The 21891-nt window shown below is 39.3% G+C and overlaps 2 protein-coding genes across 2 annotated transcripts in view; one reads left to right on the top strand and one right to left on the bottom strand.

Moving 5' to 3' along the window:
• LOC101858630 overlaps positions 1-280 on the bottom strand; it is a gene marked incomplete at its 3' end in the record, with an annotated part of 236379 nt that extends 236099 nt beyond the window's left edge. Inside the window, 1 exon segment of the mRNA XM_013082928.2 lies at positions 84-280. Coding sequence (XP_012938382.2) covers positions 84-89 — 6 coding nt within the window.
• Positions 281-539: 259 nt separating this feature from the next.
• On the top strand, positions 540-21396 carry LOC101856897 (Bardet-Biedl syndrome 4 protein). Its single transcript, XM_005099028.3, has 15 exons — positions 540-578; positions 4836-4941; positions 5563-5706; positions 6616-6727; positions 7880-7952; positions 9119-9172; positions 9773-9900; positions 11109-11163; positions 12078-12299; positions 12776-12947; positions 13514-13583; positions 15227-15365; positions 16570-16756; positions 18333-18656; positions 21183-21396. Exons 1-15 carry the CDS (start codon positions 558-560, stop codon positions 21353-21355), a joined length of 1980 nt encoding a protein of 659 aa, XP_005099085.1. The 5' UTR covers positions 540-557; the 3' UTR covers positions 21356-21396.
• Positions 21397-21891: the final 495 nt, after the last annotated feature.

Genomic DNA, 21891 nt, shown 5'->3' with positions numbered 1-21891 from the left:
AGAGAGAGAGAGAGAGAGAGAGAGAGAGAGAGAGGAGAATAAAATCTGAGGTCAAAAAGGAAACGAAACAAAGCTTTTCTTACCTCCATAGTAGCGATGCTAAACCGGTATTCCAGACAGATAAAAAATGATTAACTTAGAAAAGCTTTAGCAAGTACTAATGTGTAGTCCATAAACGATGTCAAGAATTCTCTCAGCACCCTGTCCTCCGCTCACTCCGACCTCGTACCCAGTTCTGTACGTTACTCACTCTCGCTCTGAAGGATGCTATGAAATGGTCTGCTACGTCTACAGAGTAAAAACATGGATCAGCGCCATCTGTTGGAATAATGCGGTCAATACACTTTTTTCCGTTCACATCTAATTCTCTCCAATATTACCAAGGTTTATAGAAGTATGAATTTCAGTTTGAAATAATCTTACTTGATGATATTTCATTTTTTTAAAATATAATCTCAGTTGCCAGGAAAATATTTCTGATGTAGTAGAGACAATTAAAATTTACAACATTCTTGACTTATCCATGTTTTACCATATTTACCGAGAATAGTTTCACAATGGCTGACAGGCCAACAGAGGTAAACTCATAAATCGCAATTTATTAGGGGAAATGCTCTTGCAATTTTTAGTTTTAGTCATTAAAACTACATTAATAGATCTAGTAAATAGTGAAACTTTGGTTTTGATATCGATTATGTAAAAAGCATTCTTTGACATCTCTCTATAAGATCTCTTTATTTCTCTTTCTCTCTCTCTCCTACTCTTGAGTCTTGAGCAATCGCGGCGCGGCTTATAAGTTATACCTGCCTTGACCCCTCTGTTATGTTAAAATAGATCTAGATCTAGATCTAGATCTAATCCTGTCCGTAGTTTCTTTTCTTTTGACTTTTTCTACAAGGTTTGATTTCTCATTTAAGATTCGGTAATTTTTATCACCACAAGTGCACGCTGATGGCAATTGACACTAGATCTACCAATTGAAAAACATTGAATTATGTGAAAATAATAAAAATTAGATCTAGATTAGAAATCTAGAATCTTGATCTAGAATCTAGATCTACATCTAGATCTAGATCTACATCTAGAATCTAGAATCTAATGTAGATCTAGATTTCTAGATCTAGATCTAGATTTAGATCTAGAAATCTAGATCTATGTTCAAAATCATCAAGTATGAATCTCCAAAATCAAGGTAAATGAGGCCGTGGAGATATATACAGTCAAACCTGTGTAAGACGGCCACCCATTGTCAAGGAGAAAAGTGGCCGCATAAGACAGGTGGCCGTCTTAGGCAGGACTGATCAAGATGAGGAAAAAAAACATTCCCATCTGAGGTCCCAATTGAAAGTAGCCGCATTGTTGTTGTTTTGTTGTTGTTGGTTTGTATTTTGTTTTTTAATTTTTATTTTGTTGCTGATTTTGCACAAGGGTGACAATAAAACGAATCAGACAAGGAAGACCGAGTGCCATATTAAAACAAACACATGGGTCGCCACCACTCGGAGAACGAGCGACACGTCTCTCACAAGTCCATGTTGGCGTCCTTAATTTTGTTACTTTGTTACAGACTGGATAAACAATGACCACTCATCTCACTTACGATTTGTGTGTTTGAGTTCTGGGCGGGGCTTATGGGTTATGAGGGATTACACGTTCACCTCACCAGCAACTGAAAATTTGTTACCTATAGGCCTATTGGTCAATAGTGGGAGGGGCCTACCCAACATGATTGGTTGGAGGGACTACCTAACAACAACAACAACAGGTGATTGAATTATGACGGCTCGCCCACAACGCCAGGGGCCAGTGCACAATTCATGACAAAACGTATTGGAGTCACTAAGGCGGCCGTCTAAGACAGGTGTTATAATTGCTTAGTGGGATAGGGGTTGTGTGTTAAATTGTGGTGGCCGCGGCCGCGTTGGACAGATTGTCCATTTTACACAGTTAAATTATATAGAAAAAACGCAAGGGGGGACATGGAAAGTGGCCGTTTGTACAGGTGGCCATCTTATAGAGGTGGCCGTCAGGGCAGGTTTGACTGTATACTTGTTGATGATCTTGATATTTTATATTACCCACAAAAACAATGAAGAACACTTCTTTTTTAGCCTCAGTTGATGGAAGAAATAATTAGTTCATCATTATTAGGGTAGAAAAGGTTGGGGTAACTTCGACAGGTTTATGCAGTGCAGCAAAAGTAACAGCTAGGTACTGCTCCTGTCTTTATGAAAGCACACTGACCATCTTAATGGTATCGTTGTGTCAAGCAGCCATTCTACTTCTCGATTATTATATCTTTACTCTATTTTCATTCCGAATTTTCAACCAGTCACGATTTTGTGGTATACCCTCACTTGGATCAACTTCGACCGTGGTTGGTCCAAATGCGAACCGCGCATGGGACAACTTCGACATAGGCTGTGACAGTACTGACAGGACCTGTGGGCAACTTCGACAGGGGGCGGATATCTTCAACAGTAGGCCCTTGGGTTCTGATTCAACTTATTGTGCCCTCCCCCTTTCTCCCTCTTTCTGTCTCTTTCTCAACTTTTCTCTGTTGAATTTTGTGTCTATCTCTCTCTCCCCCTCTCCTACTTCTCTTTCCTCACTGCCCCCTCTCCCTCACTCTCCGAGCGCGCAGACAAACGAAGACATGCACTCACATCATAGGCCTACGTGCACACACACACACACACTCTCTCTCTCTCTCTCTCTCTCTCTCTCTCTCTCTCTCTCTCTCTCATACACACACACACACACTAAGCTCCTAAAATGATACAGTTGAGCAGTACAGTCTTGTCTAAATTTCTACTAGTTTGTATCTGACCAGTCAAGGATTTCGACCCAAGACAAAAAATGATAATACAAACAAGATTAAACATTAATGTGATAGTTTATTAAAGTTGATTCTGCTTAGGAAACTGTAATTTCCAAATTGGCCCACCCCCTGTCGAAGTTGCCCCGTTTCGCCCTGTCGAATTTGCACCAACCACCAAAATCTCATTCCATCATTTTAAATTAGGTACCACAAACTGAAATTTCAAAGTCCTCTGATTTCATAGTTAACTGCACTACCTTATAGAATTTATCATTCTGAGCATTTTGAAACCAAATTTATACATATAGTTTCATTTTATAATGGCTGTGTTATTCTTGAAGAGGAATGCCGATATATTTGCGTAGTCAGTCCGATCTCTGGTTCCATAAAAAAACAGCACTGACAGTTTTCACACGCAAATCTCTACTATTAATTCTTTAAGGACAGTCTTTAGAAATATATCATCGGAAAGAGCGTCTTCTCATCTTGAAATATGGACGAATCAGAATGCAGTATTTAATGCCATACGCTCCCCGTTACTGTTCAACCGAGGTCACTGTAAAAATCAATACACGAAACGCGCGGCCGCTGCAGTGAAAACCTCGGTAGTGTTGCCTTTTATCCCTCAAGATCTTGCTTTCAAAAGAATCGCTGATTCAAATAAATAATACCACTAAAAAGAGGAAAAGCTCCTCTTTCTTGTGATATCAAGTGACTGTGTGTATGCATGTTCACACGGTGTTTTAGGAGGGTAAAAATATGGGTTTTGGTCTCCATGACAGTGCGCCATAGGGGCGCACGGCCAGTTTGCAGTACCTAATTTTAAATAAATCATGTTAATTCCTATAATCAACATTTGTAGTTCTAGATGGATTTAAATGAACCTAAGGATACCAAAGTTTTAGATCTAGCACTGAAAAATATTCATAAAGTAACAGAGCAATGACAATTTCAGTCCATTTTATCAATAAAGTTATGCCTATCAATATTCCAAAGAAGAGTCCTACTTTTTTTTAGTAAGCAAAATACCGATACACTTTGTTTTGTAAAAGTACTACTCTAAGGCATCGAATTAACCGGGGGTAGGAATTAACGGAGGGTGTGGACAAGTGGTCCAAAATTAATAAACGGGGGTGGGACGGGAGCACGTTCAACCTCCTACCTCTGTACTAATAGGAACAAGCCAATCTGTTTTATTTGAACAAGACATAATGAAATTTTAGTGATTTAAGTAAGTTACTGTGACTACATTTCCCATTTAGGAACAAACCAGTTTCATTAAAAAAATATAAACCAATGTACAAAAGTTAAAACAATGCAGAGAAAATTGAGGTAGCCAACCCGGTACCGGTAGTAATACTGAGGATAATTTGCCACTTACGAAAAAAAAAAGTTTCATTAAGGTGTCTGGATTCTATATATAATGTTTCACATTGTCGTCGTTCGTGGCAAGCTGGAAAATAATAGATGGGGGGGTATGTAATAAGGAGCGGGGGGTGCAAAAAAACTTTTAAAAATGAAAATTAATAAGCAAGAGGGGAGACTTATTCTATACTTTAGAACTTTAGAGTAAGACTGGTATCTAGGCTGTAATTTGGATATCACGATAAAACAAAGTCACATAAACGTGGAAGTCGTGTTTTATAAACTGAATCAAAATTCATAATTTTTGGTGAAAACTCTTGACCTGGAAGTCAACGTTATATTATAGGCCTAACCTTTATTTTAAGATCATGGATATGTGGATTGGAATCAAATCTAAGCTAGAATTATTGGCTGGTTCTCCTGCCGTCTGGGGCGGCTTGCCTTAGTGAAGTCACTTTAGCCGCGCCGCTGCCCACGGCTTGGTGTAGCGAATGAGTGAAACATGAACGAATTTTTTATCATCTAATCACAATTCTAGCTAAGCCTATGCATAGATATTTCTATCTTGATGTGAAGAAAGTCACTGGTAAATTGTTAATGTAAAAATGTCATCTCCATACACCCATATTCTTTATCTATTTTTCCGAAGGATGTTGACCAAACTGAGACAAAAGTACCAGTTGGGTCTATTCCAAGCGATGCACCCAGCCTCCCTAGTGTTGCTGCTCCCCCTTCAAAGCCGAGACCAAAGAAAGGTAAATTTTGCAGCTGTCGTTTAAGAATACTACAGAACTTGTACCCTTTGTAAAGAGCTAATCAAGAGTCACAGAACTTATTCAGTCTGTCTGTCCATTTTTTTTGTCCAGTAAAACTGCTCGTGATCAGGTGTAGGAAGGAAGTACTGTTAACACTATCCATACTTTGTGTTTTACTGTCGTATCCATATGATATGGGGAACCCTGTGCCCCCACTTTCCAAAGAGGAAATTTACTCATTAATCCGATCCGTACGCTTTGTACAGCAGTCTGTCAAAATGATTTTTTGAAAATTACTGAAAGTTTCAAAGAGATCTTCGCACTAAAAACTGTGAAGAATACAACCCCTGGGGTACAAAATGACCCCAGGTGCTCGGATCGTGTTAAATTCACTGACTGCACAGCACCAGCACTTTTCCTGTAGTTGTTCCAAGTGTACTGGTTGTCTCAATGATACAATTTTTTTGAAGATGACGAGTCTTTATTTATACATTATTACTTCATTGACATTTTTCGATTAGTAATTATTTGTCTTCACCAATCACAAATGTATGTTACAATGATTTAAAATTGAAGCAGTTTCTTCATTATGAGTTTCAATATCCTTTTTTCCCTTTACAGCACCCGATATTCCAGTGTTTGAGCGTCGTAATTGGCTGATTCATCTGCACTATGTGCGGAAGGAATTTGAAACCTGCAAAAACATTGTTCGTGAGCAGCTCTCTGAAGCTGGTGGCATGTGTGAATATGCTGTATATGTGCAAGGTAAAGAGTAGCTTTTTTTATTTTTATTTATTTATTTATTTTTTTTTTTTTTTGAGTTTTTAAATTGTTTTTTTTTCTTTTTTCTCATTTTGGTAGACTTTTATTTTTCGTCAAGCGTTTTGTAATAATTGTAGGCTTATTATGCAACAACAGCAAAAATACATAAAAGCCTTTTAATAATATGAAACTCCTTTATTTTCCCTAAATAGTTTGGAAGAAATAAATCCCTATAATGTTTCAGTGAAGTTGTAGCACAGTTGTTCATTGACACGAAAGAAAACATCAGGTTTTGTGAATTTTATAGTCTCTGTGCTATACCTCCATCATTCAAAGTTTCCACGGAAGACGAAATACAAGCGTTTGTAATGTAAGCTATGTAGTGTTCATTCATTAGGGAAGGGGAATTCTAGAAATGATATACGTCTGCTTTCTCTCAGTAGTTATGTAAGTGCTTGTGTGTTGAGGTGCATGTGGGTGTGTGTTTAACAAACAAAAAGACAGACAGACAGACAGGCATACGGAAGTGTAAGAGTAGATGGGGGAGGCAGAATGAGTATTAGTTATGTAATGGTAATAGTAGGCTAAGAGTCATGGAAATGGATGTACAGATCAGTGGGAAGACGTGGAGTGATATCAAGCGACTAGCCCAGGATAGGGAAAGGTGGAGAGTGTTTGTTCGTGGCCTATATCCTGACCCAGGGTGAGAAAGGCAATGATGAATAGTAGGCTAGTGACAGTGAAGATTCCAGGGAGAACCTTCACTTTGACACGAAAGAAAATTGATTCCAGCATACTTGAGGGTAAGGAGAGATTCATGATAACAGCTAATTTTTTAAAAATTCCATCACGAAATTTTTCAATTTTTGTTTATTTATTTTTACAAAAAATATTTTTACATTTATCCGGAAGGCTTGATTCTACGCCAAGAAGGAAAGATACAAGAGTCTTTGGACATGTTTCAAACATGTGCTCTGCTCAACCCTCAGAATGCCGAAAATTTGAAACAAGTGGCCAGGTCATTGTGAGTAATCTCCCCCACCTGTTTTCCTCACCTGAATGTGTGCACTTTATTGTAATTACTGTGGCCTTTTAATACAAACATAGGGGGGAATTTAGCACTTTGCAGTCCCTTGGCGCAATTATTCGTCAGTGAAAATTATCCGTTCCGGTCACCTGCGCCAGGCTCGAGAAGTCCGTTGTACTCACTCTCCTGGCTGGGTGATCAGATGGGGTATTTTGTACTGCTGGCTGTGTGACTGCAAAGTGTTAATAAAGTGTAATGGGTAGCAATAACCGTCACACCAATAAAAGAGGAAGGAGCCAACTTATTTCCTTTTAACATGTGTCTCGAGAAAACTGTCCTAAGTTCATTCTACCTCTTTTGTATCTCAGATTTTTTTTTTCCTATTATTATGTTCTATCTTTCGGTACAGTTTCAGCTTTGTCTGCGTACGTATCGTATTTACTTATTTCCAGATGCTGTCCATACATTTGCATTCTCTAGACTCTTTTCATCAGCTGTAAAGTCTTTGCCTGACTCCTTGTACACTCACAGTGTCTATGTCTTTGGAAGACTTGTCTTCTCTCGACTGACTTTGCTGTAGTACGTTTCACTTCAGCTTGTCTTTCCCTCTATGTCCTTTTGGGTGTCTTGGACCTTTATTTGGATATTTGTGAGGCAGCGTGGTGAAATCAGGCTCTCGTCAAAATAATCAAAGTGAAGAAACTTGCATTTTTCCGCAGGTTTGTGAATTTTTACCAAATTTTTGTTTTTTGGCCCAACACCTTTCATGCCCATTGAAGAACTCATTTCTGTGTGGATTTTTCTGAAAAACATTGATCAAAGGCAAAAAAAAATTTAATTTTCAGTTACCACGGACTCTAAAGCTAAGGAAATAACTAATCTTTGGCAGCCATTTTCTCACTAGTTTTACTTCTGAAAACAAGTGACCCCCACCTCCTTCATTTGCAAATATCTCGACTTGTGTTCAAGATAAATGGACATTATTTTCATCCAAATAAAGACAAATGAACAAGCTTTTAGATGATACCAATAACTCTACATGCCCAAAAATTGACGAGAGCTTGATTCCACCACGCTGCCTCACATATGCTTTGTTCTAAGCCATATATTTTGTGTCAATTATGACTGCATAGCCTTGCTTTTTTTCAGATTTTTACTGGCAAGACACAAAGCTGCCATTGAAGTTTACCAGCAAGCAGCTCAGATCAGTGACAAAGACTGGGTAAGGTTGTCCTTGACTTGTATCTGCAACTGCTCATGTAAAATGAATGTTAGAATCAAAATATTAATTTTTTGTATTTAACTTTATCTTCGGCAAGCCGCTCCCAGCGGTTCGCGGTCGGAAATGCTGTGCCATTGAGCCAATGACAGCAGCTCGGGCACATTCCTTAACAACGACTTCAACCTCGAATTACTTTTCGGCAGCTGAAAACAGGCCTCTTATATTGAGATTTCATTCATTAGATAAAGAACTATCAAAATAGGTTCACTTGTTTTGATTTAATGACCAATTTTATTCAGTGACGATTTTTGTCATTTTTAAATTTAGTACCAAAGAAGGGACCGGCATAGTGGGTTTAGGATCTTCAAAACAAACGTGAAGACTGTTCTACTGTATGGTTCAGAGACATGGAGGCTCACAGCATCAGCAGCAAAGAAACTACAGAGCTTCGTAAATGGATGCCTACGAAAGATAGTGGGGATCAAGTGGTACGATCGAGTCACTAATGCTCAACTGTGGGAAAGAACAAGCCAAAGGCCAGTAAAGGAAGATATTCAGGTGAAGAAATGGAAATGGATTGGACACACCCTGAGGAGACCCCCGTCAAGCATCATCAGACAGGCTTTAACGTGGAACCCTCAAGGAAAACGTAAGAAGGGAAGACCAAAGATGACACGGAGGCGAGCAGTACAAGCGGAAATGGAAAAAGCGGGGACATCATGGAAACTGATAGAAAAGGATGCACAGGACAGGCTTCACTGGAGTAATGTTGTTGGTGGCCTATGCTCCACTGGGAGTTAAAAAGGGCAAGAGAGAGATAGTGGGTTGACCCCCCTCAGAGATAAAGAGATAATCTAGCGTGCTAAATTCTAGTATTGTGACCAAGAAAGATGTGCTACCCTTCATGTGGATTTGATATTTGCCATATCTGATAGCAGAACAGTCTTTTTCAAAACAAAAAAACCCGCCTCTTTCATTTTGTTGAAACAACCAGTGTTTACTGGAGTAATACCTGTTTTCTTTCTTAATTAGAACTTAAGACTTAACGAATCCAGGGTTCAAAGGTTTCCAGTTCTATTTTGGTGTCAACGAGGACTATATAACCATGCTACAACATTTCTTTTTCTAGCTAAATGAAAGTTTCTTTCGTGTATTCTTTTTTGCAGGAAGTTTATCATAATCTTGGAGTATGCCATATGTATGTTCGAGAATTTGATAAGGTGAGTACCTTGTGTGGCTTGTTTGTTCATGATTCTTCAGCAATTTTACACATTCATTGAGAGAGGGCCACAGATGTGCAATAGAAATTATCTTTTGTTTACTTCATGCACAATTTCCTTCAATTGTTTCGAGAATATTTTCCCATTTATTGTGATTTGAACATGATCTGTAATATAATCTAAAGAGAAATTCAATCAAAGTATTTACTGACTTAAACATGTTTTAAATCACATTTCAGAAATAGAAATTTCTTTGTGCTTACTTTTATTTCTCTTCAAGTAAAGCCAATATTTATACAAAGGGAATTTTTTTCAATTTATAGGCCTACGCAGTTTTATAAAAAAGTTGAAGTGTTTGAATAGATACTCAAAATAAGCTTTCATTTTTTGCTCTTTTCATTGAAATTCATTTTTAACCTGAAAAGTTCAGTTAGAGACAGCTGTAAAGAATGTCAATGTTTAGAAGAAAGAGAGAAAAGGATAAAGCTGTTAATTCCTCATCCTTTTCTGCTATTTCTATTACAACGGCTAGAATGAAGGAAAGGCTATCTCTACACTCATTTCGATTGCATCCATTTTCAACCCTTGTCGTATGTTCAGGCGAAAGAACTCCTGAGGCAGGCCTTGGGCTTCCGTCGTCATGAGGTCTCCTACATCATGTTGGGCAAGATCTACCTGCTGGAGCGGGACATCAACTCAGCCATTGACATTTATCGCAGCGCTGTCGAGTGAGTTCCTTCTCTTGCTTTTGTGTCCTGCATCACTTTACCTTTGTCTCATAGGAAGTCTATAAATTTGAGCAATTGCTTTACGCAGTTCTGTCTATGCCAGGGGGAAAAAAGATGAAAAATTGTAAATATTTACAGAAACTGTAGTGATTAAATAATGTGACAATGATTGACAATACTCATTAGTTTGACGCAGTAAAAGTTACCAGACTTATTGAGAATAATGCACAATTATTCATCCCATTGAGCTGGATTGCTGGAAAGCATGGGTACTTCAGTTTTCTATAATTGTTGAAAGTATCTATACTATTAATGAAATTGTTGTGTTACTACACTGCATATATTTGATGTGGCTGACTCATGCGGACTTTCCTCTGCTTAACATTTGTGAGGCAGCTTGATGGAATCAGGCTCTCATCAATTTTGGGGCATGTAGAGTTATTGGTATCATGTTAAAGCTTGTTCATTTGCCTTTATTTGGATGCTAAAAATATCCATTTATTTTGAATACGAGTCGAGATATTTGCAAAAGAAGGAGGTGGGGGTCACCTGTTTTCAGAGGTAAAATTAGTGAGAAAATGGCCGCCAAAGATTAGTTATTTCCTTAGCTTAAGAGTCTGTGGTAGCTGGAGATTTACATTTTGTATGCCTTTAATCAACATTTTTCAGAAAAATCCACACAGAAATAAGTTCTTTAATGGGCATGAAAGGTGTTGAGCTGAAAAACAAAAATCTGATAAAAATTCACAAACCTGCGGAAAAATGCAAGTTTCTTCACTTTGATTATTTTGACGAGAGCCTGATTCCACCACGCTGCCTCACAAATATAGTGGGTAATTGACTGCAAAATGTTAACCCTATCCGTACGTCTTTCGGTCATTTTGTACCCCCCGGTTTGTATTCTTCACATTTTGGAATGCTTCTAGTACGAAGATAGTACGAAGATCTCTTTGAATCTTTCAGTATTTCTGGAAATATCATTTTGACAGACTGCTGTGCAAAGCGTACGAATCGGATTAACGAGTAAATTTCCTCTTCTGAAAGTGGTGACACAGAGTTCCCCACGTCGTATGGATACGAAAGTACAACACTACGTATGGATAGGGTTAAGTGGTGGCACAGAGTTCCCCACGTGGTATGGATACGATAGTACAACACAATGTACGGATAGGGTTAATGGATGTCTCCCTTTTTGTGCTTCTTTGCAGATATTCCCCTGAAAATCCTGATCTCCTCACAACCCTGGGTCTCCTGTACATGCAGGTTAGTCCTGGCCTGTTATTACTCTAGTGGAATAGACTTAGTGTGAGTCAGTAATACATAAGTGTGAAACCTTTTTTTTTTTCGGAACTCTTTGCAGTTATGACTTTTTAAATTCTTCAAATCATTTAGAGGTAAAGAAATGGGGGTGTATTTATTCATTGGTCTGTTTGTGTCTATAGGGTGGAGCAAATGGAATTATTATTATTATCATAACTGTCATTATTATTATTATTATTATTATGATTATTATTATTATTATTATTATTGTTAATATTATTATTGTAACTACTATCATTATTATTATTATTATTATCGATTCTATCATTATTATTGTTAGTATTATTATTGTAACTACTATCATTATTGTGGTCTATTTGGTTGTTTACTTTGCAATCTGGCGTGTTGGTCAGTGGCCGGGGGTGAGGCCTAGCCTATTGTATCGTTTGGCTGAAAGTGTGAGAGTGAGTAACGTGTGAGTCTCAGTTCAGTTGTATTGTTTGGTGCAAGTGTATAAAAGTAGTCTGAGTTACTACAGGTGAGACTTTAGAGGGGAGAGCTGTAGCAAGGCAGAGGAGGCCTGCTGAGAGGTCGGGTGGAGATAAGGCTAGTTAGAGCCTCGGTTTATTTCTGTGTTGCGTGTGAGATTCCAACGCATCGGGGGCCCATCGCTGAGGAAAGGATCAGCATCCCGAGAGAAACAGGTTTGGGTAACTCCTGTTGTAGGTGCAGGCAGACAGAAGGTTAGTGTTAAACACTGATTTATGTTCAAGTAACAAAAATTATATTCATGAGTGTCTGATTTTTTATTTTTTTGTCTCCAGTTGAATGTATTAGCCAAGACTCACTAAAAATCGTAAGGGAGTTATGGCTCTGAGCAGGGATCTCTGTATTTTCCTTCTCATATGTACCTGCAGGTCAACCAGTATCAGAAGGCATTTGAAAGCCTGGGGAATGCCATGACCTTCGACCCCAGCCACACCAAAGCCATCATGGCAGCCGGCAGCATGATGCAGAACCATGCAGACTTTGACGTGGCACTCACCAAGTACAGGATCGCGGCCGCCAACACGCCCGAGTCCCCTCCACTGTGGAACAACATCGGCATGTGCTTTTTCGGAAAAAAGAAATATGTGGCAGTGAGTTTGCTTGTGGGTGGTTGGCGGATGCTCTGGTGTGGCTTGCTTCTTCTTTCCTATCACACATCTATCGTCCTCATCGCCCCCTCCTTTTTTTATGTTTGTTACTCTCTTGTAACACCTCTAATCTTCTGGCGTTCGTATGACCTTATGCAGTTGCGAGCGCCGAAAAACCTCTACTAAAACAAACAAAACAAGTGAGTTTGCTTTGTTTTTGTGTTTTTGATTGTCCTAAGTTCTTCTATCCTCAGCATGTAACCTTTGATAATTTGCTCGTCTTGCTGCCTCTTCACTGACTATTTAGAATTTAGAATGTCTTTTTCAAAGTGCTGTCCACCCTTTAATTGTACTTGAATTTTAATGAGGGTTGACAATATTCATGAAAATGAATTGTAGATTGATGAAATGTCAATATGGAGGCCTGTTATATATAATAATAAATCTGTGTGTTATAAACTGACCGTTTGTTTTCTCAGGCCATAAGCTGTCTGAAGAGGGCCAACTACTTGGCCCCTTTTGACTGGAAGATCTTGTACAATCTGGGCCTAGTCCACCTGACCATGCAGCAGTATGCCTCGGCGTTCCACTTTATCTCCGCTGCCATCAACCTCAAGTCCGATTCTGCACAGCTGTACATGTTGTTGGCTGGTAGGTTTTGTGCAAAAGTATGCAATTATGTGTACATCTACCTTTGTGTGTGTGTATATATATAATATATGCTTATTTATTCGTACATTTGTCTTTATGTATGTGCACGTGCACTTGTGTGTTTTAGTTGTACTGCTTGTACTGCTTTTCTTCATTAAAATGTTCTGTTCTGTTTCTAACCGACCTGTTATACATCTGTGTGTTAATATAATAGCTTGCTCACAGTGCAGTCCAAAAAGTGAGTACTGCTTCGTTCATTTTCCGTGCCGAGCACAATATAATTTACTTACCCAACAAAATTAAACGAAACAAAATACAGAAAGTATGAAATATTCAGATGAATTCGAAGTAACTGAAGTATTTAAGTTAGAAAGTGAATTTGAACATACAATAGAAGCCTGAACTGTGTTTGAACAGACAGTACATTTTTTAAACCAATAACTAAACTTTATGTTTTGTATGCTATTGTACTGGTACAATACTATAAATGATTCGTTTCTTCTAAAAGTGCGGCCAAATTCAGATGGCATTCATTACAGACATTTTCTTTGTTCAATTATTCTCAGTGACGCTCACTCATCTGGATGACGTTGACAATGCAGAGCAATCGTACGAGCATGCTCTCAAAATGGATGAGTAAGTTTTTGGGAAATTTAATACAACTGCATTTAATTTCAAAGTAATTTTAGGATCCAGCCCATGTCAATGCTAGACGTCTTCTCCCTATCTTTACAATTTGTTGAGCATTAACCGTTATCTTTGGTTCAGTATGATTTATATGAAGTTCGGAAATAAATTTGGTTAACAGAAGATATTAATTAAAGCAAATTTGTTTCAAATGCAAGGATGTGTTTATCCTCCCCAAAAAGTGCACATTACAACTATTGATAATATTAAGACATCTTAAACATTTTCTGTTCCTACAGGCCTATCCTTAATAAGCTTTTAACGTTATCTTTCATTATATTTGTTCTGTTCCTATGTCTGGATGAAAATAGTCTCTGTGTGTGTGTGTGTGTGTGTGTATGTATGTGTGTGTGTGTGCATTAATGTATATTGCATGAGAAGAAAGGAAGTAGTAAGAAAGGTTTTTGAAAAATGGGTATTCCAATGTAAAGCGCATTGAGCTACTTTTTTGAAAATGCGCTATATAAATGTTATATATTATTATTATTATTATTATTATTATTATTATTATTATTATTATTATTATTATTATTATTATTATTATTATAAAAATGTGTGTTTGTCTGAGGTGCTCAATAAGAGTGCCTCTCTACTAATGTAGTGCATTTGTAGTTTTATTATTAGAGACAAAGGAACATTTCAAGACTTTGGGATCTGCTGAAGATGAAGTATTTATTCGTTGATTTTTCAATAAATGAATTGTAAACAAAGTAGAGATTTGTAAACATCGTTACTATTTGAGTACTGTTGTGTAGAAACTACCATCAAATTTTGTAGGGTATATGTGAGGCAGCGTGGTGAATCAGGCTCTCGTCAATTTTTGGACATATTGAGTTATTGGTATCATCTTAAAGCTTGTTCATTTGTCTTGCTGTCAATGAAAAAATTACCCTTCCATCGTCAATAGAAGAGGAGATATTTTGGATTGAAGGAGGAGGGGGTCATCTGGTTTAAGAGGTAAAATTAGCGAAAAAATGGCCACCAAAGCTTGGTAAATTCCAAAGCTGGAGAGTCCATGGAAACTGTAAATTTAAATTTTTTTGCCTTTAATTAATTTTTCGGTGAAATCCTCAAAGGAATGTGTTTGTAAATGGACATAAAAGGTGTTAAGCCAAAAAACAAAAATTTGATAAAAATTGCTAAGCAGGGAAAAAGCTGCTGTTTTCTTCGATTTCATTATTTTGACGGGAGCCTGATTCCACCACGCTGCTTCACATATACATGATGAAGGGTAGACTCGCCAACAAGTAAATCTTTGTTTCTTTTGATTGTTTCTGAAGAAAAGGGAATAAAGCTAAAAGACACAACACCTCTCTTCCTTTTCTCTGGAGCTGCTGTTATATTAGTGAACATTTGCTGCATGTTGTCTTTTAATTTTTAACAGTAGTGCTCACCATCACTTTTGTGTTACAAAAATCTGTCATGAGCTGCAAGTATCGCCTCTGACTCGCTCACCAAACCAAAAGTTTTTTGGGTTTTTTTTATAAGACATGACCCAGAAAAGACAAGAAACAAAACATACTGAAACAAAATAAGCTATGTTGCTAGTATTGTGTGAATTTACGACACAATAAGTGTGCTGTCTTCCTCAGAAAGGACCCTGCTATTTTCCTGAACTACGGCATTTTGCTGTGCAACAAAGGGGACTGCCGCAAGGCTGCCAACTACCTCTCCCGCTATGAAGCTATCGCGGCTGCCCAGAAAAATGCTGGTAGAGAAGTGGATCCTGAGGTAAAAATAACGCACTTTGAAACTGTGTTCCTCCCCTTTCCACCTTTCTTTTTTCTCCTTGAGGTATTTCTCCATTCATCTTTTGTCTGTCCTTTGTGCTTCTGCAGCATGAAATGATTAAATGTGAGGCAGCGTGGTGGAATCAGGCTCTCATCAATTTTTAGGCATGTAGAGTTATTGGTATCATCTGAAATCTTATTCACTAGTCTTTATTTGGATGAAAAAAATGTCCATTTATCTTGAACACAAGTGAAGATATTGGCTATTGGCGAATGAAGGAGGTGGGGGTCACCTGTTTTCAGAGGTAAAATTATCGAGAGAATGGCCACCAAAGGTTGGTTATTTCTTTAGCTTAAGAGTCCATGGTGACTGAAAATTTACATTTTGTGTGCCTTTAATCAACGTTTTTCAGAAAAATCCACACAGAAATGAGTTCTTTAGTGGGCATGAAAGGTGATGAGCGAAAAAACAAAAATTAGATAAAAATTCGCAAACCTTCGGAAAAATGCAGGTTTTTTCACTTTGATTATTTTGAGGAGAGCCTGATTCCACCACGCTGCCTCACATGTGGTGCCTTTGGTGCCTGTGGTGTGATGGTTTGCCTCTTCACTGTTGCATGCAAATGAACAGGGGTTTGCTTCTCAGTGGGGAAGTCAATTGAACTGAGTCTCTCAGCCTATATATTAGGATTCTGCTCATGTAGATATTCTGTTATTGTGGAGAAGTTCATTCATCTGTGTGTGTGTGTGTGTGTGTGTGTGTGTGCGCGTGTGTGTGTGTGTGTGTGTGTGTGTGTGTGTGTATGTGTGCATGTGTGTGTGTGTGTGTGTGTGTGTGTGTGTGCGTGTGTGTGTGTGTGTGCATGCGTGTTACATGTTGTTGTTGTTGTTAGCGATCCAGTCGCGTGTTACATGTAGCTCTAGATTATTTTCATCCATCAGAGGAGTGATGAAGTTGCCTGATATATCGTTTTCTGTCACATATGTGAAAGGGTGGAGAGTTGAACTGGTTGGTGATGTTTCTTTACTCGCTCTAATTTTTTTTTTTCTGATTCTGTTTTGCTGTTTTCCTACACTGAGCGACTTTTATTGTGTCGCTGTTCCAATGTGCTGGAATATTATCTCATGTTGTTGTTGTTTTCAAATCCCTTTAGCTGCGAGCATTTCGCTCTACATTATCTCATCACACTATCATCTGACTCTAGCTGATGGAGCTGGCTGCTCAGCTGGGCCCCCTGATCCAGATGGGAGACATGCCTGCTAGCCGACCTCAGGTAGAATCCAGCCTTCCTCCTCCTGTGCAGTCATCAGTACCTCCTTCGAGGACCATTCCTGGTGGAGGGGAGGACATCTACAGCACCGTGAATCGGAGCAGCAGCTATGTAGACAGAAGTGAGTTCATGTACTTTGAATCTGTGTGTTTTTGTTCGGAACATTTCGTTTAACGATGCACTTTCTTTGAGATAAGCACGCCAAATATGATAGCAGTCTTGCACTTTTTGCAGAAAATGCAGGCTTATAAGATACTCAGCTTTTCCATTGAACAAAAAGCTCTGAAGATTTTGTACTATTTGTGAAGTTGAGGTGCGAAAGTAGAACGTTACGTTTGCAATAGTTAATTCACAGGGCACTGATCTTGCACGTTTGTTTTTGATGTAGTAAAATGATACTATTGCAAATCTAATTTTGTGTACTGACCCTGCCTCTGGAAATGTGAGTGGTTGGTGGGTGGTCTGGTATGGTTTGCTCCTTCTTTCCTGTCAAACACCTATCATCCTTATCTCCCCTCCTTCTTTTTTTCGGTTTGTTACTTTCCTGTAACTCCTCTAATCTTCGGCACTTCTATGACCTTATTGTGTTGCAAGTGCCGTAAAACACTTACTAAAACAAACTGCCTCTGAAAAAGCCGAATGCTGTCCTTCCGAGAGACCACAGAAGTTGCTTGTTGTTTGAGCCAACATTACATTACATACCATTGTTGAGGAACATGAGTACACTATATTTTTTTGCCTACAAGTGTGTGAATAAAAATATCCATGTGTGAGTGTATGTGTGAAAGACGTGGAGAGAGAGAGAGGGGGGGGGGGGGAGAGAGAGAGAGAGAGAGAGAGAGAGGGGGGGGGGGGGGGGGGGAGAGACACTTTTTGCTTCTTACTTCTTACGTCCGATGTATAGATATATATGTGAGGCAGCGTGGTGGAATCAGGCTCTCGTCAAAATAAGCAATGTGAAGAAACTTGCATTTTTCCGCAGATTTGTGAATTTTTATCAAATTTTTTTTTTAGCTCTACACCTTTCATGCCCATTAAAGAACTCATTTCTGAGGGATTTGTCTTAAAAACGTTGATTAAAGGCACAAAAAAATGCAAATTTTCAGTTACCACGGACTCTTAAGCTAAGGAAATTACCAATCTTTGGCGGCCATTTTCTCACTAATTTTACCTCTGAAAACAGGAGACCCTAAATCCTTCTTTCGCAAATATTTCGACTTGTAATCAAGATAAATGGACATTTTTTTTATTGACATAAAGACAAATGAAGAAGCTTTAAGATGACACCAATAACTCAACAATTGACAAGCGCCTGATTCCACCACACTGCCTCTCATATGCTTTTTCTGTTTCGAGTTAACATATCTTCAATCGTCTAAAGTGATTAACTAAGCTCTTTCTTCTTGTATTCCTCCCAGATATTGCAATCCTTTTTTACAACATATTTAACCCTCCACTTGCAGCTGGAGAGGATATTTTCTGTCTGCCGGTGTGAGATTGTTTTCACAGAGGGTTTATTAACTAAGCTCTCTCTTGTCATATTTTGTGTTATATTGTAGTCCTTTTTTTTATATTCCATAAATCTGAGCAAAGAAAAGAATGGTGAATCATGATAGCTGATGTGTGTCTCAGATCCGGCACTTGATGATGATGAGGATGATGATGATGATGATGATGATAAATATTTCCTCTTGCAGCTCGAAGTGATCTCTTCTCCCCGGAGCCCAGCAACATGACAGGCCCTGCCTCACAGGCCTCCCCAGCCCACCAGCGACAGCCCGGCCAGATGATGGGCTCCCACACAGAGGAGGAGCCAGACATGATGGCGGACACTCCACTACGCTCCTCCCTCCCCCCTCCACCCTCACCAGGACCTGGCACGGAGGAGCAGACCGGGGAGGACATGGGGATCGTGGCGCCTCCTCCGCAGTATGGAAACACGGCAAGCCCTTCCTCTCCCAAAACTCCGGGATCGGGTGGACTTGGCAAGCTAGCTCCGTTGGCTCCACTGGCTCCTCTAGGTGAGTGATTCATGGAGGGGGAAGTTTTACAGGTGTTTAACACTTTGCAGTCATACAGCCAGCCGTACAAAATACCCCATCTGGTCACCCAGTACAAAATACCCCATCTGGTCACCCAGCCAACAGTACAAAATACCCATCTGGTCACCCAGTACAAAATACCCATCTGGTCACCCAGTACAAAATACCCATCTGGTCACCCAGTACAAAATACCCATCTGGTCACCCAGTACAAAATACCCATCTGGTCACCCAGTACAAAATACCCCATCTGGTCACCCAGTACAAAATACCTCATCTGGTCACCCAGCCAGCAGTACAAAATATCCCATCTGGTCACCTAGCCAGCAGTACAAAATATCCCATCTGGTCACCTAGCCAGCAGTACAAAATACCCATCTGGTCACCTAGCCAGCAGTACAAAATATCCCATCTGGTCACCCAGCCAGCAGTACAAAATATCCCATCTGGTCACCTAGCCAGCAGTACAAAATATCCCATCTGGTCACCCAGTACAAAATACCCCATCTGGTCACCCAGTACAAAATACCCCATCTGGTCACCCAGCCAGCAGTACAAAATATCCCATCTGGTCACCCAGCCAGGAGAGCGACTGCAATGAACTACTCGGGTCTGGCACAAAAGTGCGCCAGGTGACCCGAACGGATCATTTTTACCGGCACATTATTGCCCCAAGTGACTGCAAAGTGTTAATCTTCCAAATTTGACAGCAAATAACAGGATGCTTACTGCCCAAGTTAGATGCATGACACATGTGTCAAAGAAGGCTCCCCCCCCCGGGCAGTGCCACTGACTGAAGTGTCTTTAGACCATTCCCAAAGGGGGGACATTTCTCAATCAAGCATAGTAGAATTGTAAATGGGCTGATTCATCATGTCACGCTTGTAACTGTGCCTGATCTACAACGGGGAACTGCTGCTTTTTCTTTCTTGATCCTTGCTATTGTCCTTTTCTTCTACTTCTTTTGTATGTTTGTCACTCTCTTGTGACCTGCTGTTTCCGGGGTGCCTTGATAGTCGAAGCAGACCTTGTGCTGTTGAAGCTAGAGAGGTGAGCAGAGTAAGTCTGATTCCCTGTAAAGACTTCTCTGTTGACACCCACCCCCTGGCACTCATATGACCTTATGCAGTTGCGAGCGCCGTAAAACCCTCAACTAAAAAAAAAAAAAAAAAAAGAAGGCTCACCCTATTCAATTCTTGACTTTGGTGTCATCAGCTGGTAAATTTTGCTTTTTCTCAGATTTGTCGTTCACCTCACCCTGAATTAAAAAGTGAAAATGAAAAGGAGTGTTCTTTGATTAGAACATTAAAAGATGTGAAGGTCCTGTGTGTGTAACATTTGTGAGGCAGCGTGGTGGAATCAGGCTCTCGTCAAAATAATGAAATCGAAGAAAACAGCAGTTTTCTCCCTGCTTAGCAATTTTTATCAAATTTTTTATCAACAACTTTTATGTCCACTACAAACACATTCCTTTGAGGAATTCACCGAAAACGTTGATTAGAGGCGCAAAAATATAGATTTACAGTTTCCATGGACTCTCCAGCTTTGGAATTTACCAAGTTTTGGCGGCCATTTTCTTGCTAATTTTACCTCTTAAACCAGGTGACCCCCACCTCCTCCAATCCAAAATATCTCCACTTCTGTTGAAGATGGAAGGGTAATTTTTTTCATTGAAAGCAAAACAAATGAACAAGCTTTAAGATGATACCAATAACTCAATATGCCCAAACATTGACGAGAGCCTGATTCCACCACGCTGCCTCACATTTCTGTTTGAGACACTGGACATTCAGTCCAATTATTCGATATAGTACATTTCTCAAAGCAGGTTAAAAGTTGTCATGAGTGGGAGAGCCTTTTCTACTTTGTTTAAAACCAATGTTATGTTTTGTTTAAAACCAATATTATGTTTTGTTTTAAACCAATATTATGTTTTGTTTTTGAAGAGATTGAAAGTCTTGTTTTCCAAACTAGGAAAGTAACTGTGATTGCTCTTTGTACTTGGCAACAAGAGAGCTTCAATTAGCTGGTTAGGAACATTTGATGAAGATAACATAGAAACTGTTGGTCCAAAGTCTCGACATGTATGGTTTATTGTTTACAAAAAACTGCTCTCTCTCTCTCTCTCTCTCTCTCTCTCTCTCTCTCTCTCTCTCTCTCTCTCTCTCTCTATCGCTCTCTCTCTCTCTCTTTATCTCTCTCTCTCTCTCTCTCTTTATCTCTCTCTCTCTCTCTATCTCTCTCTCTCTCTCTCTCTCTCTCTCTCTCTCTCTCTCTCTGAGGCAGTACCTACAGACTTAAATGGTGCTCACAGCCGAACTCTCCGTATCCCGGACTCTAGCATGGAGATCATCAGGAGAGAATTGTCGCTGTTTCGGGCTCTTCCTCTCTACAGCTTTTCTGACGCACCGTAAGTCATTGACAAGTCATTCTTTTTTGTATGTTAAGAAAAGAGCAATTGATTTTAGATTCTGTGAAAATCTCAATTGTTTCTTTCCTGTACAGGTGGGTCTCCTGGCTCTTCTCGGTCTGGCTCCGGTTTCCATGGTGCCAAACTTCCCAGTATCGACCAGGCCCCTCTCCCACCCACTCACTTACCCGAAGACGATGATGATGAGATAGAGGAGGCTTTGGAAGGTGGTGGCGGTCGTAGCAAACAGCCAGCTTTTGCTATGTGAATGTATTCCATTTAGTGACTAAATTCTTGCTCCACATTTTATTTCTTCCGTAGACAATTCTTTTGTTGAGGTATTTTTGTCCAAGACGGTGGTGCAAACTGTTTGCGATAGTGTCCTAATTATGAGTGCTTGTACATGTTCTTGTTACATAAACATTTGTGAGGCAGCGTGGTGGAATCAGGCTCTCGTCAAAATAATCAAAGTGAAGAAACTTGCATTTTTCCGCTGGTTTGTGAATTTTTATCGAATTTTTGTTTTTGGCTCCTCACCTTTCATGCCCATTAAAGAACTCATTTCTGTGTGGATTTTACTGTAAAAAGTTCATTAAAAGCACAAAAAATGGACATTTTCAGTTACCACGGACTCTTAAGCTAAGGAAATAACTAATCTTTGGCGGCCATTTTCTCACTAACTTTTCCTCTGAAAACAGGTGACCCCCACCTCCTTCTTTCGTAAATATCTCGACTTGTATTCAAGATAAATGGATATTTTTTTCCTCCAAATAAAGACAAGTGAACAAGCTTTAAGATGATACC

Source organism: Aplysia californica, unplaced genomic scaffold (genome assembly GCF_000002075.1).
Source record: "Aplysia californica isolate F4 #8 unplaced genomic scaffold, AplCal3.0 scaffold00200, whole genome shotgun sequence".
Taxonomy (NCBI): Eukaryota; Metazoa; Mollusca; class Gastropoda; order Aplysiida; family Aplysiidae; genus Aplysia; species Aplysia californica.
The sequence above is the reverse complement of the archived record's forward strand: the minus strand, read 5'-3'. Positions and strand labels throughout refer to the sequence as shown.

Coding starts and splice junctions, on each gene's coding strand:
- LOC101856897 (XM_005099028.3), top strand. CDS start 558: ATGGCTGACAGGCCAACAGAG. Junction 579..4,835: donor TGGCTGACAGGCCAACAGAG/GTAAACTCATAA, acceptor ATTTTTCCGAAG/GATGTTGACCAAACTGAGAC. Junction 4,942..5,562: donor AAAGCCGAGACCAAAGAAAG/GTAAATTTTGCA, acceptor TTCCCTTTACAG/CACCCGATATTCCAGTGTTT.